Source organism: Salvelinus fontinalis, unplaced genomic scaffold (genome assembly GCF_029448725.1).
Source record: "Salvelinus fontinalis isolate EN_2023a unplaced genomic scaffold, ASM2944872v1 scaffold_1155, whole genome shotgun sequence".
NCBI lineage: Eukaryota > Metazoa > Chordata > Actinopteri > Salmoniformes > Salmonidae > Salvelinus > Salvelinus fontinalis.
Genome location: NW_026601364.1, coordinates 30259 through 55702, shown reverse-complemented (window position 1 = coordinate 55702; position 25444 = coordinate 30259). Strand labels below are relative to the sequence as shown.

The window sequence follows — 25444 nt, the reverse complement described above, 5'->3', positions numbered from 1 at the left end:
GTTGCAGGAGACCTAAGAGAGGCCAGACAGACGGTCTATCTTAAAGTCCTGGGCTGGCTGAAGCTGGAAACCACCATGGTAGTCTGGAGAGAAGATATACATGACATCATACATATTAGCAGACACACGCAAAGACAGACACAGACTCAGTCCTTTAACCCCAGTAGACCAACAGTATTGTACTATAGTTTTACACCCTCCCAGCCCTGGTCAACCCTCTGTGTTTGACAGTGACATTGCGTGGGAGTTCTCTTGTGTCAGTCAACACAAAATGGAGTCCATTCACCCCAGGAACCATCAGCAACTCTCTATCGGAAGCCATCACACCCACCTACTCAGTAACATGAGTAATAGTAGGCAATTAAGGTCACAGTTATAAAAACTTAGAACACTGAAGACACCATTCTACTGACTCTGAAAAACACCAAAAGAAGAACTACCTGTACACAGCCAATCTGTAAATAGCACACCCGACTACCTCCTCTCCATGTTATTACTTACCCTCTTGCACCCCAGTATCTCTACTTGCACATCATCATCTGCACATCTATCACTCCAGTATTAACGCTAAATTGTAAATATTTTCGCCTGTAGGGCCTATTTATTGCCTACCTCCCTACTCTTCTACATTTGCACACACTGTACATAGATTTTTCAATTTCTTTTATTTTGTGTTATTGACTGTACTTTTGTCTATGTTTAACTCTCGCACTGCTTTGCTTTATCTTCGCCAGGTCGCAGTGGTAAATGAGAACGTGTTCTCAACTGGCCTACCTGGTTAAATTAAAGGTTAAATAAAATATATATATATTTTTTAAGCTGCCAGTTGATTCTCTGACTATAACACCCCTTCAGGGCTTTGAGGTAGGCTACTCACTTCTGAAGAGTTCTGTCAAACATGGCAGAAAGGACGGAAAGCCCATTCTGCTTTTGGGGCGCATGCTCAGCCGGTTGACACAGAGACGCAGCACCTGGGAAGAAATGTGTATTCAGTTACCAGAACAGGGCAGGATCCAGCAAACACTACTAACCCTTACACTTAGATATGCAAAGAATATGGCTAAAATGCTGAAAGTCCATCAGAAGGCATGCTGGAGCTATTACCATATGGCCTTAACATATCAAATACTTTCTAATCCTAGGGGTTGGGGGATAGTGGTCGCTTCAAGGGAGGGCCTAAGTGATTACAAAATACATTCAAGAGTGGAAATTAAGAAATATACATTTACAACACTACATGATAACACAAGATGATAACTGAAATAGCAAAAGTCTTGAATAAGCTAATTAACAGTTAACATTTCATTAACAAAAATGCAGCATAAAGGCTACATACCCTTTGTTCCAAAGACACTCCAAAGTATGCCAGAAAGAAACTCCTTTTAGGCAGTCCACAAATGGGAGAAGTATGAAGACTCTCAAAAACGTGTGTTAATCCTCCCAAGAAAAAAAATAAAATAAATCAGCCTCCAAAAATGGCTGAAACTAACATCTGCTCAGAAAAATGTATATCACAAAAACATCCACGAACCTGTAAGCACTTGGATAAGTGTCTAAATGACAAAAAAAGTAGATATTTATTCATTAAAATATAAACAAAGACAATCCACTCATTTGTCTAAAAAAGGTGACAAAAAGTCCAACAAAGAAAATGCCAAGTAGACATTAAAAAAAAGCTGCTGTACATTCTTAGTGTTTCCATGGTGTTTCAAAACAATGCGGTAGCGATGTCTCAAGGATCCCGGATAGACCGGTTTGCAAGTTTTAAAGTTTGAATGGCAAGCAGTAGAAAAAGCTGCAATGTGCATCTCAGTCACACATTTACTTGCATACCTTGTAATGCCACAGGTGTCAGAGGAACACCTGAGAATGTCAATGAAAGTGTCCTTAAAAATAAAAATACTTTCACTTCATAGTTGACCTTAGAATAGAAAAGTATGGGTAACTGCAAAGCAAGTCTTGATGCAGTGTCTTTCTTAAACTTTCCTCAAATTTTTTTTTTTTATGAAATAGAAATAGCCCACTGATAAGTACCTCAAAAAATGGCTGAAAAACAAACTTGCAAAAAGAAAAAGATTATCCATAGGATTTTTTTTACCAATGCCTAGGGCTACTCTTATTTAGAAAAAATATCCTTGTTCACCTTATTTACATCAAAAAAGATCAGGAGGTTCATCTACAGAGGCTTTGAAAGGTAGAAAAGTTAGGCTAGTCAATGAACATGTCGTTTAATGGTGAAGAAAAAATACGTCTAGAAATAAATCAGTCTTCACAGCAAGAACAAAAGTGAACCAACAGGAGGCCAAGGGAATCTGCAAAATCCACTATTTAAAGATTTAACCGTTAACACAAATCCCATACACAAAAGTATGTGGACACCTCTGACTATATTCTTATAGAATTTTCACAAATGCCTTACTATACTTCATTCTCAAACATTCAATGAACTTATAAAAACGACCATATCTAAAAGTGATCACGTGTCTGAAAACGGTAAATAAAAATATATATAATCTTCCTGGGATGTATATGAACAGATCTAAGATTACATATTGCTAAAACGCTGTCAGTTCCACTTTAAGATCAAAAATGTATTCTAGGCTATCAGAGATAAAAGACGCATATCCTTTAGCCTTTTTACATCCTATTAGTAAATATTTACACCATTACCAGTAACTGAAATTTAAGTTTTGTTTTTTGCAGGTTTGGATGCAATGTCGAGGTCCAGGCCTATTTCCTTGCAGCGTGGGTAGCACTTTTGAACACAGATTGCTAAGGACATTGTTAAATTTAATAAATGTTACAATATGGCTGTAACGTAACAAAATGTGGAAAAAGTCAAGGGGTCTGAAAACTTTCCGAAGGCACTATGCAAATAGGTTTTTGCCCATGTAAGGGAGTATTGTCCTGCTTTCATTGTCTTTGGATCAGGAAGTTCAAACACTTCTGTTAACCACCCAGGTTTTCTTCTCTTGTAATGCATCTTGCTTCTGGCCATTTTTAAAGTCATATCGTTACTCATTTTGCAAAAGAAGATCAAAGTTGTATTCTACAATATCTCAGCCATCATGTTGGCAAGCTCTACTAATCCACTTACCTAAATCCAAAACCTCAACCATTACAGCATTAGCCAGTAAAAATGCAAATCAAGATAATATTTTGCTCCAATTCCAACATTCAATTCTAAGCCTATTTCTTGGCACTTTCAAATATCTTCCAGTCCATTTTGGGGAAGGTTGAGTAACTGACGACACTGACAAATAAACTCAGGAAAAAAAGAAATGTCCCTTTTTCAGGATCCTGTCTTTCAAAGATAATTCGTAAAAATCCAAATAACTTCACAGATCTTCATTGTAAAGGGTTTAAACACTGTTTCCCATGCTTGTTCAATGAACCATAAACAATTAACAAACATGCAGCTGTGGAACAGTCGTTAAGATACTAACAGCTTAAAGACAGTAGGCAATTAAGGTCACAGTTATAAAAACTTAGGACACTGAAGACACCGTTCTACTGACTCTGAAAAACACCAAAAGAAAATGCCCAAGGTCCCTGCTCATCTGCATGAATGTACCTTAGGCATGCAAGGAGGCATGAGGACTGCAGATGTGGCCAGGGCAACAAATTGTAAACCACCGTCGCTAGACCAGACAGGACTGGCAAAAAGTGCTCTTCACTGCCGAGTCGCAGTTTTGTCTCACAAGGGGTGATGGTCAGATTTGCATTTATCGTCGAAGGAATGGGCATTACACCGAGGCCTGTACCCTGGCGAGGGATCGATTTGGAGGTGGAGGGTCAGTCAAGGTCTGGGGCGGTGTCACAGCATCATCGGACTGAGTTTGTTGTCATTGCAGGCAATCTCAAAGTTGTGCGTTACAGGGAAGGCATCCTCCTCCCTCATGTGGTACCCTTCCTGCAGGCTCATCCTGACATAACCCTCCAGCATGACAATGCCACCAGCCATACTGCTCATTCTGTGCGTGATTTCCTGCAAGACATTAATGTCAGTGTTCTGCCATGGCCAGCAAAGAGCCCGGCTCTCAATCCCATTGAGCACGTCTGGGAACTGTTGGATCGGAGGATAAGGGTTAGGGCCAATCCCCTCAGAAATGTCTGGAAACTTGCAGGTGCCTTGGTGGAAGAGTGGGGTATCGCACAGCAAGAACTGGTAAATCTGGTGCAGTCCATGAGGAGATTTACTGCAGTACTTAATGCAGCTGGTGGCCACACCAGATACTGACTGTTACTTTTGATTTTGACCCCCCTTGTTCAGGGACACATTATTCCATTACGGTTAGTCAGATGTCTGTGGAACTTGTTCAGTTTATGTCTCAGTTGTTGAATCATGTTCATACAAATATTTACACGTTAAGTTTGCTGAAAATAAATGCAGTTGACAGTGAGAGGACATTTCTTTTTCTGCTGAGTTTATATTCATCCTCTACAGTTTTGACATTCAAGACTTCAGAGGGAAAGTTCAAATGATTCACAATTGGCTGAAAGAGGAGGACTAGTAGGTAGTTCTACATTGCAGCCGATTTCTGTAGCAGATGAGGATAGAACAAAAGGTATGGCAGTACCATGTTTCGGGAGATTATTGGCCTGATCTTGTCGTTCAGTTGGTGTTTGGCTAAATATCTGAAGTTGGGTTGACTTGACTTTCAAAAGAACCCTTTTCTGCAATGCGTAGTGACAATTCTGGGAGGCTGAATACATTTCCTATCAGAATATCAATTGGCGTTGAGCCATTCCATGAACAATCTTTGATTAAATGCTCTTCGTGGCGATAGTGTTTGCCATGATTAGGATATACCAGTCTTGCATCTTGTTCCATGGTTTTCCGTGAGAATTCTTTGACATTCCTTTAGGTAAATCATCTGAAAGCACTGTTTTTTTTTGTTGTTGCACGGCTTTGAAATCACATTAGGTATTATGAACACTTCTTTCGACATTTGACCCTTTCCCAAGAGCTCAGGTTTGTGTTTTCGAACCGTCACTTTACTCTAAATACATAATTGAGCTTGATAACGTCTCTGATTTTGCAAACTGCGATCAAAATTGTATTCTAGAATATCAGAGAGCAAACAAAATATCCACCCATCTTTTCCAATCTTACCTCAACGATTCTTACGCAAGTATGTATGAACCTCGATAACGACACTGTTAGTCAGAAAATTCAATTCCAGTTTCGTTTTTGCAGGTTAGGATGCAACATCAATGTCCAGACCTATTTCATGAGAGATCGGGTAGCACTCTTAAACCCATTTGTGTGTTAAACTTCACATATCTAAGTTGGTAACATTTTGCTTCGATTCATCAGCACAAAGTGCAAGGTCAATCTTATCAGAGATGCTCTCTAGCTTGACCCAATGAGGTTCTACTTGTCTGACTTCCAGCAAATCGCCTCCCTTCGACACCCTGGCTATTAACATGTCCATTTCTTTTTTTTTTCATCATTAAAGCCAACCTCCTCCTTTTTGTTACTTCTTTCAGTCTTTGGTATTTCGGCTCAAGTGTTACTGTAGTGGCCTTCTGGTGATTGGAAAACTCTGCAGAATTCTTTTGTTTGCAACGTTTTTTCATGAAAGTATCCTTGTAAAATTCACATCTCTTTCGACCGTGTAAATGTGTCTTTCTCATCCAAACCATTCCTAACCCATCCATAATCTCTTGAGCCAGCTCAGTTTTCCCACTTTGTAAATCCAGATCAAAATTTTGGTCTAGAACATCACAGACAATCTGCTTGTAATTTCCACACGCTTCTGAAGCAAAATCAGCCACTTCAAACATTACATCTCTGGTCAATAGATGCAAGTCAAGTTTCTCCTTTTTCACACATTTAAATTTCACATCCAGGTCAAGTCCTTTTTCCTTACAGAGAGGGTAGAGGTACTCCAATGCTTCTTCTAATGTAGGCATCATTAAGGATTCCTTCATTGTTATGTCTGTCTGAGTGAAGACGCTTTCTGTCTGGACATGTTGAGGATAGATCACAGCTAGATCAGCCTCATCCTTTGTGCATATTTCATGAGGTCCATTTTCAGGACCAAAGAGTGCGGTCTCATCCGCACACCGTGTTAAAACTGTCTCAGTAAAGAGGCTTTCAGTCTTCACATGCGGAGGAGATATCAGGTCCACAACAGGCTCCTCCTTTATGCAGATGTCAAAGGGTGTACGATTTTCTGAGACGCTGTCATGCAAATTGGACCTTGCCCATGTAAGAGAGAGGTTACTTGCTTTCATTGTCTTTGGATCAGGAAGTTCAAACACTTCTGCTAACCACCCAGGTTGTATCTTCTTGTAATTCTTTTTCATGTCTTTTAGTTTTGCCATAGTCCGGGCAGAAAAAGTATATTGTACTTCATTACAAACACCAAGATCAAAGTTGTATTCTAGAATATCATAGATAACACGCTGTTCAGCGCTTTTAATCGCTTTAGCATATTCAGCCACCTCAACCATTACACCATTTGTCAGTAAATGACGATCAAGTTTCTGTTTCACTCCAGATCCAACATTGAAATCTACACCAATTTCCTTGCACTTCGTGTATGGAGCTTTCCAATACTTTCCACAATCTCTTGGGTTATGTTTTGAGTAACTGACACGCCGCTGCCGTATATATTTATCCTCTACCGCTTTTTGGCATTGCAGTCTTCGTCTTCCATCGCCATTGTAGTCTTCGTCTTCATCAGAAGGAAAGTTGAATGGTTCACAATAATCTGAAAGAATAGGCCTCGGTCTAGTAGATACAGCTAAATTACATCCGCTTTCTGTAGCAGGTGAGGTTAGCACAGAAGGAACGGCAGTACTATATCTTGCTAGATGAACATTTTCAGCAGGCAATGGCAATTCAATATTGGTCTGGGTTTGGTTTATGCTAAACACCTGTGAAGTTGGGTTGATTTGAGCTTCAAAATAACCACAGTGAGTGAATGCAGGTTTGGATGCAACATCAAGGCCCAGAACTATTTCATGACAGAGTGGGTAGCAGTCTTTCACCAGTTCTTTGGTGTTAAACGTCACATTTGAATGGTCTAAGTTGGTAACATTTTGCTTCGTTTCATCAGCACAAAGTGCAAGGTCAATCTTATCAGAGATGCTCTCTAGCTTGACCCAATGAGGTTCTACTTGTCTGACTTCCAGCAAATCGCCTCCCTTCGACACCCTGGCTAATAACATGTCCATTTCTTTTTTTTTTCTCATTAAATCCAACCTCCTCCTTTTTGTTACTTCTTTCCGTCTTCGGTATTTCAGCTCAAGTGATGATGTAGTGAAATTCTGGTTACTGCAAATCTCTGCAGGATTCTTTCGTTTGCGACATTTTTTCATGAAAGTATCCTTGTAAAATTCACATCTCTTTTGACCATGTAAATGTGTCTTTCTCTGCCTAACTGCTGCTAACGCAACCATAATCTCTTGAGCCAGCTCAGTTTTCCCACGTTGTAAATCCAGATCAAAATTTTGGTCTAGAACATCACAGACAATCTGCCTGTAATTTCCACACACGTCTGAAGCAAAATCAGCCACTTCAAACATTACATCTCTGGTCAATAGATGCAAGTCAAGTTTCTCCTTTTTCACACATTTAGATTTCACATCCAGGTCAAGTCCTTTTTCCTTACAGAGAGGGTAGAGGTACTCCAATGCTTCTTCTAATGTGGGCATCATTAAGGATTCCTCCATTTTTATGTCTGTCTGAGTGAAGACGCTTTCTGTCTGGACATGTTGAGGATAGATCACAGCCAGATCAGCCTCATCCTTTGTGCATATTTCATGAGGTCCATTTTCAGGACCAAAGAGTGCGGTCTCATCCGCACACCGTGTTAAAACTGTCTCAGTAAAGAGGCTTTCAGTCTTCACATGCGGAGGAGATATCAGGTCCACAACAGGCTCCTCCTTTATACAGATGTCAAAGGGTGTTAGATTTTTTGAGACGCTGTTATGCAAATTGGACCTTGCCCATTGACGAGAGTAGTTAGTTGCTTTCATTGTCTTTGGATCAGGAAATTCAAACACTTCTGCTAACCATCCAGGTTGTGTCCTCTTGTAATTCTTTTTCATCATTTCTTTTAGTTTTAACATAATCCGGCTGCAAAAATCAAATTGTAATTCACTACCAACACCAAGATCAAAGTTGTATTCTAGAATATCATAGATAACATGCCGGTGAGCTCTTTTAATCTCTTTAGCATATTCAGACACCTCAGCCATTACACCATTTGTCAGTAAATGACGATCAAGTTTCTGTTTCGCTCCAGATCCAACATTGAAAACTACACCCATTTCCTTGCACTTCTTGTATGGAGCTTTCGAAAACTTTCCAAAATGTCTTGGGATTTTTCTTGAGTAACTGACACGACACTGCCGTATATACTCATCCTCTACTGTTTTTTGGCATTGAAGTCTTCGTCTTCCATCGCCATTGTAGTCTTCGTCTTCATCAGAAGGAAAGTTGAATGGCTCACAGTAATCAGAAAGAATAGGCCTCGATCTAGTAGATACAGCTAAATTACATCCGCTTTCTGTAGCAGGCGAGGTTAGCACAGAAGTAATGTCAGTACTATATCTTGCTAGATGAACATTTTCAGCAGGCAATGGCAATTCAATATTGGTCTGGGTTTGGTTTATGCTAAACACCTGTGAAGATGGGTTGATTTGAGCTTCAAATGAACCACATAGGGTGAATGCATTTGCTATGGGAATATCACTGGACGGTGATCCATGCCATGACTCCTCTTTGAGAAAATGCCCTTCAGATGTACTAACGGGATCTTGGGCATTACAGAAATAAACCATTTTGACAGCGTTATTCTCCCCATCACTTGTGCATGTCTTTTCAGGGAAAAGACGTAAAATCTGCCCTTGACTTGTTGTTTGGGAACTGATGGAAGGTACATGTGAATGCTCTTTTGGTAAACCCACATAGGAACATGAAGACCATGGGACAGTTGGGGATATTCCCATGTCATTCTCCTCAAGCTTTACATCAATCTCAGAAGGAAAATAACTGTCTGATAAATTGTTGGTAGTTTGGATCACTGTATAGTCATGTTCATATGTTGAATTGGTTTTGGTTTCCAGATAACTTGTTTCTGTGTTTCCTGACACTGGAGAATGTGGGTAATCTATGCAGGCATTAATTGAATCAGACCAAATGGTTACTTGGGATCTCTCTGCTTCATCGTCCTCCATCTTAACATCCATTTTGCACCAATAAACTACAAAAACAAACTCGTCAAAAAGCCCTGATGACAATCTCTAAACTGAGAACAGTCGATTGTTAGATATGACAGAACAACTTATTAAAAAAAAGTAATGTCAACATCACTTTACGGTACAACCAGTCACCAGCAGCAATTGGTCATTTATTTAATATTGATAAATACTGTAAATTCTTTTTCAGACCCACCCGGGAATCAGACTCGCTGTCAGACTGCTAAAAATATATAATTCACCAATTTGCGACTACCCGTGTCTTTCCAATACATACATGGGCTATAAAAATTACCATACAACTGATCTGACCAAGCTAGCCAGTCAACTTCCTAGCTAGCTATCTAGCCAGCCAACTTCCTAGCTAGCTAACGAGCTAGCTAGTTAGCTAAATGGCAACAAACGCCTAAATCGTATTTGGCGATGTATCTAACATTAGCTATTTAGATTTAACTTTTTATTGTATTTTGCTAACTAGGTTAATGCGGTTAGCAACTGCTAACCAATCGTTAGCAAGCTAGCTAGTTGTCCGTAACATAACTAGTTAGCGTTAAGTTTGCTACTAGGCTACCTACCTAAGATAACGTACCGTTACCTTTACTGGTGGTGGACTACAGCAAATCCCTTGGCCTGCATTGTGTTTAAAGAAAATCGAGACACAAAAAGTTAACTTCACATTTCTTTTAAAACCGCCTGCTAGCTAGCAGCAGCATGCGTCGGAGTGGAATTTTTAAGTAGCACTTTAAGTCCCTCGTCAGGTGGTTGTGGCTAGTTGGTGTACAGCTACAGACGAACGTGACGTTATTCTCCCACCGTGCAATTCGGTTTTGACTAATTTATACGTAGTCACAGATGATCCGTTATATTGACCAGAGACTATAGTGACTAGTAACCGAAAGGTTGCAAGATAGAATCCCCAAGCTGACAAGTTAAAAATCTGTCGTTCTTTTCCCGAACAAGGCAGTTAACCCACTGTTCCTAGGCTGTCATTGTAAGTAAATAAATAAACATTCTTAACTGACTTGCCTAGTTAAATATATATATTTTTTAAATAAATAAGGCTGCAGTATGGTGATCACCACTGACCCAGATATGCCAAGACCCTCAAAATGGGGTCAGTGGTCCAGTAGTCCCTCACAGAGCCCTTCTTCACTAGCCCCATCAGCAGCACCGTGACCTGGAAGGTATAGATTTCACGGATGGTATTGTTCACCCATTTTGAGAACTTCCCTTTATGCCAGCGACAGTCTTTTCTTTCAGTTCATGAGAATACCTGCAAACAAATTATGCACATTTAGTAGGCTAAAGGCATTATGGATTTTGATACACTTGAAAAGAGCCTTGGGGTTTTCTGTAATATGATAATGATAATACCTGTTGGTTTCCTGCACCACACTCTCCACCAATTCCTCAAGGAACAGTTTAAAACACTGCCTCTGAGGAGGTAGGCAGGGTGCTTTGTACACCAGACAGGGTGTCATTGAAGTCTATCTCTGATTGTTTGATGTGACAGGATCTCCAGCAGCGGGGAGCGACCTCCTCAACTTCAACCTCTTCTCCCTTACAGCCTACAAGATTGGCAGTAGCACCAGCATCTTGGGAAGGTGAGGGATGCTTATTGCCTGCAAGGTTGGACTGGGCACCCTTGTCACTCTCACACACAGGTTCTTCAGAATTACAAAATATTTATTGTACCTCCTCATCAGTGAGGCGTTTCCTTTTGAAACCGGACATTATCTCTATACTCAAAGGCTATCAGTGTCTGTCAAGAGTTACGATTTTTTGTCATGACTGACTTAGATTCTAGGTATGGTTACTCTGGGTTGCCAGCTTAGACCTCTCCTTCCCAGGAGTTTTATTTTTATTCAGATTATAAACATCTGTGTTTATTGATGAATCACCCATCATAGTAATATTTCCTCCATCATATCCCCTCATGATACCTTCCCCCATTTCTACCCGATGAATTGAAAACCCCCCACAAATTAAATGACCCCCGATATACCCCCCCTAAAATGGTTTTAAATAAATCTGTCAATCCTGTTTAGCTTTCGCGCTACGTCTAGGCAGTAGACTTGTATTTGGGGTGATGATCTGTGAGGTGATAGCATTTGATTTGCTTTGTGATTCGTCAAAAACTGTAAACGACTTGTCAAGTCATGTGCTCCGGTTCTTGAATACACTGTAGCAAGCACATCGAAGATTTGTAATATGCTGAAAAGTGTTCATACTAAGTTGATATTTTTCGGACAATGGGCGCTGACAACTTTGACTTTGTTTATTTGCGTCTTATAGTGAATGGCATTCTGGGATAAGGGAGTTTTTAGCTTGTTAAACATAAACAAACATGGCTGCCATCATAAAGAATTTAGCTGCTGTTAGCTTAGCTGAAATGTATCTTTTTTCTAAACAATATTACATTTCTCTCATGTGCTTACTAGAGATGTGGTACATTGTAAACAAGTCTAGCTGTTAGGTCGCTAACTTTATTATTTGCCTGTTATTTAGACTGGTTTATAGAGTTTGGCTGTGGATGTGTTCCGTGATGCTTGGATAAGGAAGTTCACATTTATCTTTTACAATAAAAGGTGAAATTGAAGAAAAATAGCACAAAATATTGTTTAGATGCTTTTAAGACAATAATGCTGTTTAAACGTATGTGTTGCATCATACATTCTGTTGCTCCTGTTCCAAACACATATTTGCAATAGTACGCTGCAGGGACCACTCAACAATGATCACAAATATGTAATGGTATGCGTCGGTCATGGAATTCTAGGAGTGGTGGGTGTAGAGTCAGGCGCAGAGAGCAATACTTCCAATAGATGTGTTTATTTCGCTTGGTCTAGCCAACAAACAGGCAATGACCATAAAACAGGTATGTCTCCAAAAACAAGGAAAATAACATACAACAATTACGCAGGAGGAAAACTTCACCACAGACAGTAAGAATAAGCCTGCAAAAAAGCAGGCGGGCACTGGAAGTTTAAATAGACCCTTAATGAACCAAAATAAGCAACAGGTGAAAACAATCAAGACAAAACCAACACCACCGCTAACTAGCTAGCCATTTCACATCGGTTACACTGCCAAAGGAGGGTCAACCTGTTATTATATCCAAGGGTTCACATACTTTTTCCAACCTGCACTGTGAATGTTTACACAGTGTGTTCAATAAAGACATGAACAATTATCATTGTTTGTGTGTTATTAGTTTAAGCAGACTGTTTGTCTATTGTTGTGACTTAGATGAAGATCAGATACAATTTTCTGACCAATTTATGCAGAAATCCTGGTAATTCTAAAGGGTTCACATACTTTGTCTTCCCACTGTAAGTAAACATACTTTAAAGTTCTACTTAAGTTGTTTTGGGGGGTATCTGTACTTTACTATTTATCTTTTTGACAACTTTTACTTCACTACATTCCTAAAGAAAATATTGTACTTTTTACTCCATACATTTTCCCTGACAACCCAAAGTACTCGTTACATTTACAGGAAAATTGTGAAATTCACACACACTTATCCACAGAACACGTGGTTATCCCTACTGCCTATGGTCTGGTGGACTCACTAAACACAAATGCATTGTTTGTAAATAATGTCTGCGTGTTGGAGTGTGCCCCTGGCTAGCCGTCATTTTTTTAAACAAGAAAATGACTACAGAACGTAGCCAACCTCAGCGTGAGCTTTGGTTGCGAATGGTATGAACTTTGAACTCTTATTCACTACAGAAGTGATACCTCCTAGCCGTTGACTTAGCAACAGCAGCTGCAAACGTGGGCTAGGAAAGAACAGACAGAGTATCCCGTCTATCCACACAACGATGTTACTACAACGCATCCAATTTATCAGCAGAGACATTCTTCAAAGGACAAAGGCCTTCCATCTACCACCAACCTACCGAAGCGCAGCTCAGAGTAAATATTTATTGCATTTTCCTTTTCCAAATGGGCGTGTCACGATCGTGTGGAGGATTGACGGACCAAAACGCAGCAGTAGGAAAATAAGCCATATTCCTTTTAATGAATACGAAGGCAAAAACGAAACAAAAAACACTTACACACTAACAAAACAAGAAAACGATCGTGAAGCTAAGAACGAAGTGCACATACAGGCTACAAACGTATAACATAGACACTTACCCACATCCAATGAAAGCCTATGGCTACCCTAAATATGGCTCCCAATCAGAGACAACAGAAATCAGCTGTCTCTAATTGGGAACTCATTCAGGCAACCATAGACTCTCCTAGAAAACTAAACCAACATAGACACAGCTAGACACATGCACTCAACACAAACCCATACACTACACCCAACACCCCCTTTACCATATAATCACCCAAAACACAAACATTCCCCATGTCACACCCTGACCTAACTAAAATAATAAAGAAAACAAAGAATACTAAGGCCAGGGCGTGACATAACCCCCCCTTAAGGTGCGAACTCCGGGCGCACCATTACACAGTCTAGGGGAGGGTCTGGGTGGGCTTCCTTCCACGGTGGCGGCTCCGGCACTGGTCGTGGTCCCCACCCCACCACAGTCACTAACCGCCTCCTTAGCTTCCTCCAAATGACCCCCCTCCACATTAACCCCACTGAATTAAGGGGAAGTTCCGGACTAAGGGGCAGCTCCGGACTAAGGGGCAGCTCCGGACTAAGGGGCAGCACCAGGATAAGGGAGAGCACCAGGATAAGGGGCAGCACCAGGATAAGGGGCAGCTCCGGACTGAGGAACGGCAGCTCCGGACTGAGGGACTGCAGCTCCGGACTGAGGGACGGCAGCTCCGGACTGAGGGACGGCAGCTCCGGACTGAGGGACGGCAGCTCCGGACTGAGGGACTGCAGCTCCGGACTGAGGGACTGCAGCTCCGGACTGAGGGACTGCAGCTCCGGACTGAGGGACGGCCCATGGCTGGCTGACAGATCTGGCTGCTCATGGCTGGCTGACGGATCTGGCTGCTCATGGCTGGCTGACGGATCTGGCTGCTCATGGCTGGCTGACGGATCTGGCTGCTCATGGCTGGCTGACGGATCTGGCTGCTCATGGCTGGCTGACGGATCTGGCTGCTCATGGCTGGCTGACGGATCTGGCTGCTCATGGCTGGCTGACGGATCTGGCTGCTCATGGCTGGCTGACGGATCTGGCTGCTCATGGCTGGCTGACGGATCTGGCTGCTCATGGCTAGCGGACGGATCTGGCTGCTCATGGCTGGCTGACGGATCTGGCTGCTCATGGCTAGCGGACGGATCTGGCTGCTCATGGCTAGCGGACGGATCTGGCTGCTCATGGCTAGCTGGCGGCTCTGGCAGATCCTGTCTGGTTGGCGGCTCTGGCAGATCCTGTCTGGTTGGCGGCTCTGGCAGATCCTGTCTGGTTGGCGGCTCTGGCAGATCCTGTCTGGTTGGCGGCTCTGGCAGATCCTGTCTGGTTGGCGGCTCTGGCAGATCCTGTCTGGTTGGCGGCTCTGGCAGATCCTGTCTGGTTGGCGGCTCTGGCAGATCCTGTCTGGTTGGCGGCTCTGGCAGATCCTGTCTGGTTGGCGGCTCTGGCAGATCCTGTCTGGTTGGCGGCTCTGGCAGATCCTGTCTGACGAATGGCTCTAGCGGCTCCTGACTGACGAACGGCTCTAACGGCTCGGGACAGACGGGCGGCTCTAATGGCTCGGGGCAGACGGATGGCTCAGATGGCGCTGGGTAGACGGATGGCTCAGATGGCGCTGGGTAGACGGATGGCTCAGATGGCGCTTGGCAGACGGGCAGTTCAGGCATCGCTGTGCAGACGACAGACTCTTGCCGGCTGAGGCGCACTGTAGGCCTGGTGCGTGGTGCCGGAACTGGTGGTACCGGGCTGGGGACACGCATCTCAGGGCTAGTGCGGGGAGCAGGAACAGGGCATACTGGACCCTGGGAGCGCACATTAGGCCTAGTGCGTGGTGCCGGAACTGGTGGTACCGGACTGGGGACACGCATCTCAGGGCTAGTGCGGGGAGCAGCAACAGGACGCACAGGACTCTGGGGACACACAGGAGGCTTGGTGCGTGGTTTATGCACTGGTGGTAAAGGGCTGGAGACACGCACCATAGGGCTAGTGCGTGGAGGAGGCACTGGTGGTACTGGGTAGGGGCGGGGAGGTGGCACCGGAAATACCGGACCGTGCATGCGTACTGGCTCCCTTGAGCGCCGAGCCTGCCCAACCTTACCTGGTTGTATGCTCCCCGTCGCCTGACCAGTGCGGGGAGGTGGAAAAACCCGCACCGGGCTATGTAGGCGAACCGGGGACACCATGCGTAAGGCTGGTGTCATGTACGCCGGCCCGAGGAGACGCACTGGTGACCAGATGCGTTGGGCCGGCTTCATGACATACGGCTCAACACTCAGTCTAGCCCGGCCGATACGAGGAGCTGAAATGTACCGAACCGAGCTATGCACGCGTACAGGAGACACCTTGCGCTCTACTGCGTAACACGGTGTCTGCCCGTACTCTCGCTCTCTACGGTAAGTACATTGAGTAGGCGCAGGTTTCCTACCTGACTTCGCCACACTCCCTTTAAGGCCCCCCCCAAGAAATGTTTGGGTTGTACTCACGGGCTTCCAGCCTTGTCTCCGTGCTGCCTCCTCATATCGCCTCCTCTCGGCTTTAGCTGCCTCCAGCTCTTCACGAGGAAGGCGATATTCTCCCGGTTGTGCCCACGGCCCCTTACCATCCAGTATCTCCTCCCATGTCCAAGAATCCTGTGTAGGTGGGTCCTGTTGCCGCTTTACATGCCGCTTGGTCCTGTATTGGTGGGTAATTCTGTCACGATCGTGTGGAGGATTGACGGACCAAAACGCAGCAGTAGGAAAATAAGCCATATTCCTTTTAATGAATACGAAGGCAAAAACGAAACAAAAAACACTTACACACTAACAAAACAAGAAAACGATCGTGAAGCTAAGAACGAAGTGCACATACAGGCTACAAACGTATAACATAGACACTTACCCACATCCAATGAAAGCCTATGGCTACCCTAAATATGGCTCCCAATCAGAGACAACAGAAATCAGCTGTCTCTAATTGGGAACTCATTCAGGCAACCATAGACTCTCCTAGAAAACTAAACCAACATAGACACAGCTAGACACATGCACTCAACACAAACCCATACACTACACCCAACACCCCCTTTACCATATAATCACCCAAAACCGACAAAACACAAACATTCCCCATGTCACACCCTGACCTAACTAAAATAATAAAGAAAACAAAGAATACTAAGGCCAGGGCGTGACAGGGCGGTAATCTAGAAGGCATAAGATTCTGTATTTACGATAGACATCGCTTCTCCCTTTGTTCTTCAGTCTTCCCGCTCTTTCACTCAAACCCAGCCCCCTTTTCTTTGTGTAACCAGCTGTCATATCTGTTCCGTCCGCTAGGGACGTTTTCCTTTATGATATAATTTGTAATCAACGTATGATTCATTCTGTGTATATGTAATTCTGTGTGATTAGTTAGGTATTTAGTTAATAAATAATTAAACCCAATTTTCTATTGCTGATTCAACTTGTTAGCCAGGGTTTGTGAAGATAACCAAGAATTTACAACTTTCAGATGAGACTGAAATAAGGTGACGATAAATATTGACTGCTATTGATGTAAAATATTACTAGGTCTTTAAGAGTTTATTCAGAAGTTAACTGCTCTATAAATATTATTTTGTGGTGCCCCAACTTTCTAGTTAATTACATTTACATGATTAGCTCACTCAGGTAATATTAATTACAGAGAAAGGATTTTATAGAATAGCATGTCATATCACTTAATCCGGCATAGCCAAAGACACGACACACTTCATGAATGGAACTCCAAAGATGTGCAGGTGAGGGTCAACAGGTATCAGAGGGAGCAGAGAGCCTCAATGAGACAAGGCAGCTTTTCACAGCTGAAGAGTCATTCCACTGCTCTGCATGACAGCAATCTCTACTGCAGTCCACACTGCCTTCTCCCACCTGGACAAGAGGACCACCTATGTCAGAATGCTGTTAATTGAAAACAGCTCAGAGTTCAACACCATAGTGCCCTCCAAGCTCATCTCTAAGCTAAGGACCCTGCTAAGCTAAGGACCACTGAACACCTCCCTCTGCAACTGGATCCTGGACCAGTGGGTAAGGGTAGGCAACAACACATCCGCCACACTGACCATCAACACGGGGGCCCATCGGGTGCGTGCTTAGTCCCCTCTTGTACTCCCTGTTCACCCACGACTGTGTGGTAGTGCACAACTCCAATATCATCATTACGTTTACTGATGACACAATGGTGGTATGCCTGATCACCGATGCCGATGAGACGGCCAACAGGGAGGAGGTCAGAGACCTGGCAGTGCGGTGCTCGGGCAACAACCTCTTCCTCAACGTCAACAAGACAAAGGAGCTGGTTGTGGACTACAAGAAACGGAGGACCGAGCTCGCCCCCTTCCACATCGACAGGGCTCTTGTAGAGCAGGTCGAGAGCTTCAAGTTCCTCGGTGTCCACATCACTAAGGAACTGTCATGGTCCACACACATCTACAGTTGTGAAAAGGACACAACACCTCTTCCCCCTCAGGAGGCTGAAAAGATTTGGCACGGGTCCTCAGAGCCTCAAAAAGTTATACTCAAAATCATTACAAAAGCTGCGTACTGGAAACCTGTGACTATTAATGAAGCCAATCAGAGCTTTCAGAATGACCTTCCGTCCTATCAGTGTGCCTGTCTTCAATGGGAGGAGACCAGGCATTTCTAATTAACACTGCTGGTATAAATCACCAACGTCAGTTTCTTTTATATTTCTTTCCCTTTATTTAACAAGGTAATGCCAGTAAAGTGTTGGTCGGAGCTATGATACTACAGGATTGAGAGGGTCTTGTCTAGATTGATATCAGGCAATAAGGAAAATCATGAACATGATAATAATTCATTATTTATCATTAACAACAACAATGTTAAGATGTATTAAAGTGAGTTTTCTGGAAATGCACTTGATACGAACAACAGGAACCATTAACAAATACTGTCTTCATTAACAAATACTGTCTTCATTAACAAATAATGTCTTCATTAACAAATACTGTCTTCCATTAACAAATACTGTCTTCCATTAACAAATACTGTCTTCATTAACAAATACAATCTTCATTAACAAATAGTGTTTTCATTAACAAATACTGTCTCCCATTAACAAATAATGTCTTCATTAACAAATACTATCTTCATTAACAAATAGTGTTTTCATTAACAAATACTGTCTCCCATTAACAAATAATGTCTTCATTAACAAATACTGTCTTCATTAACAAATACTGTCTTCCATTGCAGAACATGGAGAAGGTTCTGATCCGTCCCACCGCGTTCAAACCGGTGGTCCCGATGAACCGCCACTCAGTGCAGTACCTCTCCCTGAGACCAGGGGGCAACCTCTCTGAGAGCCAAGGCACCCTCAACCTCCTCATGCCCCTGTCTATCAACGGGAATAACGGAAATACAGTGGTCAATAACGTGAATACCGTGTTCAATAACGTGGTCAATGGCACGGGGAGCTACGGGAACGTTGTACCTCTGGTCGGCTCGTCCTCTTCCTCAGATAGCAAGAGGAACTCATACAGCGGAGGACGCAACGCTCGCAGCAGCCATTCCTGCTCCATGTCAGACTCTGGCCGTAACTCCCTGTCCAGCCTGCCCACCCACAGCAGCCTGGCCAATAGCGAGGCCTCCGGGTCGGGTTCAGGGTCTGTGGGGTCCGGGGTGGGCCCGGAGCCTGGGAGAACCACCACCACAAACGGGGGGTCGGGGATCAACGGAGGTCACGCCCACTCTACCTCCCACGGTCACTCAAACTCGGACAGCGGGCGGTCGTCGTCCAGTAAGAGCACAGGGTCGCTGAGTGGGCGAGGCCAGCCCCTGTCGGACAGCGGGTCGTGTGGGCGCTCGCCCCCGACCCTGGAGGGTTACGAGGGGGTGGTTAGGGAGCTGGAGGAGAAGTTGAGGGAGAGAGACCTGGAGCTGCAGCAACTCAGAGAGAACCTGGACGAGAACGAGGCCGCCATCTGTCAGGTGAGAGGGGATTTAAGCAGGCCTAAAGTGTTTCCTCGAGGAGCAATATGATTAAAATGTTTGTTTCTGTCATTTCTGCTGGTTCTATTACTAAGCTCAATTATTCCATATATACTGAACGAAAATATAAATGAAACATGCTACAATTTCAATGATACAGTTGATATTTAAATAAATAAATTACGCCCTAATCTATGGATTTCACATGACTGGGCAGGGGCGCAGCCAAGGATTGGCCTGGGAAGGCCTAGGCCCACCCACTTGGGAGCCAGGCCCAGCCAATCAGAATTAGTTTCTCCCACAAAAGGGCTTTATTACAGACAGAAATACTCCTCAGTGTCATCAGCTGTCTGGGTGGCTGGTTTCAGACGATCCCGCAGGTGAAGAAGCCGTATGTGGAGGTCCTGGGCTGGCGTGGTTAAACATGGTCTGCGGTTGTGAGGCCTGTTGGCCGTACTGCCAAATTCACTAAAACGATGTGGGAGGTGGCTTATGAACATTAGATTGTCTGGCAACAGCTCTGGTGGACATTCCTGCAGTCAGCATGCCAATTGCACGCTCCCTCAAAACTTGAGACATCTGTGGCATTGTGTTGTGTGACAAAACTGCATATTTTAGAGTGTTTTTTTATTGTACCCAGCACAAGGAGCACCTGTGTAATGATCATGTTATTTTATCAGCTTCTTGATATGCCACACCTGTCAGGTGGATGGATTAACTTGGCAAAGGAGAAATGCTCACTAACAGGGATGTAACCACATTTGTGCACATAATTTGCGGAAAAAATAAGCTTTTTGTGCGTATGGAAAATGTCTGGGATCTTTTATTTCAGCTCATGAAACATGGCAACAACACATTACATGTTACATTTATATTTTTGTTCAGTGTACCGGTATACTTTTGAGCCATACTAGTGCTGGTTCACAGTTTGACCTCTGGATGTGGTAACTGTATGTAACCTCTAAACTGTGACGTCTATCCCCTGACCTCCTGTCCTGTAGGTATACGAGAAGAAGCAGCTTCGCTGTGAGAGAGAGCTGGAAGAGCTGAGACAGAGCTGTTCCTCTAAGATGAAACAGGCTTCACAGAAGGCCCAGAGAGTACAACAGGCCTTACAGCTACAGGTAACAGACAGAGATACTTCAGTCAACTTAGTTTGAGAAGCAGGGCCCTTCTTTGTGTGACAGGTATTGTTGCAAGTTACATAAAAAGCTATTATTATTATTGTTTATTACTGTATGATATGTTACTTCTGTTTCGGTAGCGTCTCTTCATTTTCGGACTGTCAAAATGTCACCCTAACACCGTACCCAAACAGGCCGCGCACGTGCACCATTGTGCGCAAATTGATTTTGTTCCCCACACCAAACGCGATCCCGACACGCAGGTTGAAATATCAAAACAAACTCTGAACCAATTATATTAATTTGGGGACAGGTTGAAAAGCATTAAACATTTATGGCAATTTAGCTTGCTGTTGCTAGCTAATTTGTCCTGGGATATAAACGTTGAGTTGCTATCTTACCTGAAATGCACATTACATTTACATTTAAGTCATTTAGCAGACTCTCTTATCCAGAGCGACTTACAAGTACATACATTCATACTTTTTTTGTACTGGCCCCCCGTGGGAATCGAACCCACAACCCTGGCGTTGCAAGCGCCATGCTCTACCAACTGAGCCACACGGGGCACAAGGTCCTCTACTCCGAAAATTAATCCACACATAAAACGGTCAACCGAATCGTTTCTAGTCATCCCTCCTCCTTCCAGGCTTTTTCTTCTTTGGACTTTATATGGCGATTGGCATCTAACTTCCATAGTTACCACGATGACCGACCGAACTCAGTTCATCTTTCAATCACCCACGTGGGCATAACCAATGAGGAGATGGCACGTGGGTATCTGCTTCTATAAACCAATGAGGAGATGGGAGAGGCAGGACTTGCACTCCATTCAGCGTCACAAATAGAACTGACTTCTATATTAGCGCTTGGCAATGCAGACGCTCAATGGGGCACGCGAGCAGTGTGGGTGCAATAATTGAATAACATGTATGTTACAATTTATTTTGCAATGCTCGCAAATGCGACGTGAGCGGTGTGGTCAGCATGTAACTGTCTGTGTCTTTATTTCAGGTGTTCCAACTGCAGCAAGAGAAGAAGAAGCTTCAGGAGGACTTCTCCTCTCTGCTGCAGAACAGGGAAGAGCTGGAGAGGAGGTGTGCCTCTATACAGAGAGAGCAGACCCAGCTGGGACCACGCCTAGAAGAGACCAAGTGGGAGGTGTGTGGGTCAGACATTAGGGTTGATTCATGTACACCATTTCAAAGTAAGTGATCTCAATATTCACAAAATATTTATTCTCCCTCATTTCCTCCTTCCTTCCCTCCCCAGGTGTGTCAGAAATCAGGTGAGATCTCCCTTTTGAAACAGCAACTGAAGGAGTGCCAGTCAGAGCTGAGCCAGAAGGGCGGGGAGCTGGTGGTCCTGAAGTCCCAGTTGAGAGAGCTAAGGTCCGATCTCCAGAACAGCCAGGCTACGACCCAGGAGGCTGGGCCGGCCCTACGAACACGCTCCCTGGAGCTGGAGGTCTGCGAGAATGAGCTCCAGCGCAGGAAGAGCGAAGCCGAGCTGCTCCGCGAGAAAGTCGGACGCTTGGAGGAAGAGTTGGCCCGCCTCCGAGATGCCCTGGCCAATCAGGAAGGAGGTTATCTTCCTGGAGGCCAGGCATCAGCCACTAAGGGCCAATGTATGAGCCTGCCCCTCCCCCAGGGGCGTGGGGGTGTGGGGGGTGGAAGGGAGGGCCTCAGCCCCTCTGTGGGGTACCGAGATGCGGAGGAGGGGAGGCTGGGTTGGGGAGGGGAGAGTGATGAGACCAAGGCTCAGAGGCAGAGTGCTGAAGCTGTGCTGGGACTCAGGCAACAGGTGAGCTCCAACAACAACGATGTTTATACTTTCTTTCAGTCTCATATGAACCCCCAACCCTCACACCATTGCACTAGTTTCTGTGGTTTCTCTATTGGTGTTCAGACAGTAAAACCTGTACTGTAATACATGTTAAAACCACACACTTGAAAAAACAATGACCGACCTTGTTTCAATAATTTTTTTACCATTTTCATTGCAGAATAGTGCTTGAATAATACTTATACTGCTCTGTTGTGTATTGTTTTAACATTGTGATAGAACAACTTCATATGGATTTTGAAATTATCAAATAACTTCCATTAATCAGTTAATCAACCAATCAATCCATGTGTTGTGTGTCAGGTGGAGAGGCTGAGGGCAGAGCTGATGTACGAGAGGAGGAGCAGTGAGGAGGGGTGGGGCGGATTTGAGGAGGAGAGGAGGGTCTGGCAGCAGGAAAAGGAAAAGGTGATCCGCTACCAGAAGCAGCTGCAGCAGAACTACATCCAGATGTACAGGAGGAACAGAGATCTGGAGAGAGTGATGAGAGAGCTCAGTCTAGAGCTGGAGAACAGAGATGTAGAGGACTACGACATCCACAGCGGCAGCAACGACATCCACTTCAAGGAGATCGCCGCTACTGAGATCTAGAGGGACCATACAAGGGTGTCCTCATGCCCCAGTGAGATTTAGAGACCAGACAGGGGCGTAGTCTAACCCCAGTGAGATTTAGAGACCAGACAGGGCGTAGTCTAACCCCAGTGAGATTTAGAGACCAGACAGGGCGTTGTCTAACCCCAGTGTCCTCTCGCTCCCATGACAATTAGTACCAGCACCCTGATTTGATCTGATTTCCCCATCACTGCTACTGAGAGGTCTGCGTCCAAAATGGAACCCTATTCGCTATGTAGTGCACTTATTTTGGATAGAGAACAGGTTACCGTTTTAAATTTGCATCCAGACTACAGAGGGTGTACCTGGACTTACTCCCCTAACCACAGTTCCAGCACTCTTTACTTCTCTACACTCTTGGGAAAGAATGTGCTATCTAGAACCTAAACGGGTTCTTTGTCTGTTCCCATAGGATAACCCTTTGAATAACTAGTTTTGGTTCCAGATAGAACCCTTTTGGTTCCAGGCAGAACCTCAAACCAAAAAGGGTTCCCCCATTGGGACAGCCGAAGTATACTTTTGGAACCCTTATTTCTAAGTGTGTATGCTGGCATGGACATTAAGGGAGCATCTCTGTCTCAGGGTTGATTTACTGTACTAGACACTGGGATGCACCCTCCTCTAGGCCCTCACAGGAACAGCTGACTACCTGCAGTCAGAAAGGACTCCATCACTTCGTCATTCGGACTTGAAAGAAGTTTAGGGTGTATCTCAACAGTTTAAAGTGGCTTCCTTTCCAGATTGAGATTCACCCTCAGACCAACACATCCTCATTGCCTTCTCACATGGGTTTGATTTCCCAGCTATAGTACCAGCACTCTATGGGACGTATACTATGACTTTTGACTTGAGAAACAAGCAGGCATCACTCAAACCTTGCTCAAATCAGGGTATTGAAAGCAATGGGAGTCGCAGAAAAAGGGCACAGATCTCAGATCAAGTGAAATCATATCTGTATATAGCACACAGGGGTGACTATCTGACGACCAGCACATAATGATGACATCACAATAAAGATGACATCACCCCTCGACTGTGTTTACGTTTGTCCACAGGACTCAGAGCAAAAATCCCACTTTTACAATGTCTTCTCATGTTACATATACACTATTCAATGGATCATCAACTGATCTAGACATAGCAATTTTAAGCTACAGCCTGGTCTTTTCTGAGTTACAGAAACACTGGAGTATTTTAATGGAATGTATAAGGACTCTTTGCACATAGTAGGTGTCAACCATTCAGTTATCAACACCGGCTAAGACACAAACTAGGCTACACCAAGAGAATACCTGGGATCATTTTGCACAAAAACTCATAATGCTCTTTTCAGTTCTGGACGTGACTGTTCTGTCTTTCTCATGTAGTTGACCTCTTTGTATGGACACAGAAGAGATAGAAGCATGTAGCAATAAGAGAGAGTGCAGCTTGGGAGATCTCGCTCTCATATCAAAGGAAGAAACAAATCTCTCTCTCTTTCCTGTTAACTAGCACAGATTTTCATATCAAAGGAAAAAACAAACATTTATTGGTTAAAACTAAAGCTGCCCGTCAAAGATATTGATGCTGCATCGGCTGCTGGGACTGTTATGGAGCCTTCTTGGATCCGTGAGGTCAGGGGTCGTGGATCAGGAAGCCTTTGGTGGCACTTTCCCTGATGGTATCACAGTGAAAGCAACAAAACATCAATGCCAAACTGTACTGTAGACCTCCCTCCCTTGTCCTCTCTCACTGTCACACACTTTGGACTGTGAATACTCTTCCGAGTATTACTAGACCCCCCCCCCCCTCCCTCCCTCACTCAAAAAAAACAAATAACACTTCCTAGTCTTCCTATCCCTGACTGTGAGACTCCCTCACTGACATGTAGATAATGTGGGTGGCATGATTGCATGTCTTTCCCTGTCTGTCAGAGTCGGTCCAGATAATGTAGGGGTTTGTGCTGGACATTGCATGATAGAGTAGCCTAAGGCATGACACCCCGGTCATTATGGAACTGTTACACTGGTTATGTTATTGCCTTGGGAGCTCCAAGGGGGATGGGACTGAAATCTCTGGTCAACATATTGGCAACCACTGGGAACCATAGAAATAAACTTACTATAATGTAATTCTATGTCTATGCTGGGAACCATGAATTAATAAGGTGGTCTTCAGTTGTGCTTTCTCATAAGAATGGATTCAACTAGAGGTGTGATCTTTTGTATTACAGAGTAAAACAAAGTATATAAAAAAAGATTCTTAACAGATAAATAAAAATCAATATGATCTATGATGATGATGTGTATATTTTTTATATAGCGCCTGAAGATATTTTGTGGTAACACCGGTACCAGTGGGTTTAATATACAAAGTATAATAAAGATTTTTATATATCTTTGCAGGACCACACATATCCCAATGAGATGCTCAATAAGAATTGGAAAATGTCTAGAAAGAGTGGAATTATCTATTGCATGCATTAAAAATATTTTTTTACATCATATTTTACAAACTCAATAATTTTTTGTTGACCAAGCTGCATTTTGATTCAACTTACTGTAATATAAACGCAACATGCAAC

General features: G+C 43.8%; 2 protein-coding genes across 2 annotated transcripts; one reads left to right on the top strand and one right to left on the bottom strand.

Moving 5' to 3' along the window:
* LOC129848753 (uncharacterized) lies at positions 1-10014 on the bottom strand. The gene is made up of 3 exons (XM_055915852.1): positions 1337-10014; positions 878-971; positions 1-83 (listed from the first exon to the last, which is right to left on the bottom strand). Exon 1 carries the CDS (start codon positions 9205-9207, stop codon positions 5344-5346), a length of 3864 nt encoding a protein of 1287 aa, XP_055771827.1. The 5' UTR covers positions 9208-10014; the 3' UTR covers positions 1-83; positions 878-971; positions 1337-5343.
* Positions 10015-10692: 678 nt separating this feature from the next.
* Positions 10693-25153, top strand: LOC129848754 (leucine zipper putative tumor suppressor 2 homolog). Its single transcript, XM_055915853.1, has 6 exons — positions 10693-10820; positions 18566-19300; positions 20302-20424; positions 21439-21585; positions 21697-22227; positions 22573-25153. The coding sequence occupies exons 2-6, from the start codon at positions 18569-18571 to the stop codon at positions 22858-22860; spliced, it is 1821 nt and encodes a 606-aa protein (XP_055771828.1). The 5' UTR covers positions 10693-10820; positions 18566-18568; the 3' UTR covers positions 22861-25153.
* Positions 25154-25444: the final 291 nt, after the last annotated feature.

What these genes read in the sequence shown, in the direction of transcription:
- LOC129848753 (XM_055915852.1), bottom strand. Translation starts at nt 9,207, where the DNA reads ATGGATGTTAAGATGGAGGACGATGAAGCAGAGAGATCCCAAGTAACC.
- LOC129848754 (XM_055915853.1), top strand. Translation starts at nt 18,569, where the DNA reads ATGGAGAAGGTTCTGATCCGTCCCACCGCGTTCAAACCGGTGGTCCCG. An exon ending in ACGAGGCCGCCATCTGTCAG is followed by an intron (nt 19,301 to 20,301) that starts GTGAGAGGGGAT and finishes CCTGTCCTGTAG; the next exon opens with GTATACGAGAAGAAGCAGCT. An exon ending in AACAGGCCTTACAGCTACAG is followed by an intron (nt 20,425 to 21,438) that starts GTAACAGACAGA and finishes TCTTTATTTCAG; the next exon opens with GTGTTCCAACTGCAGCAAGA.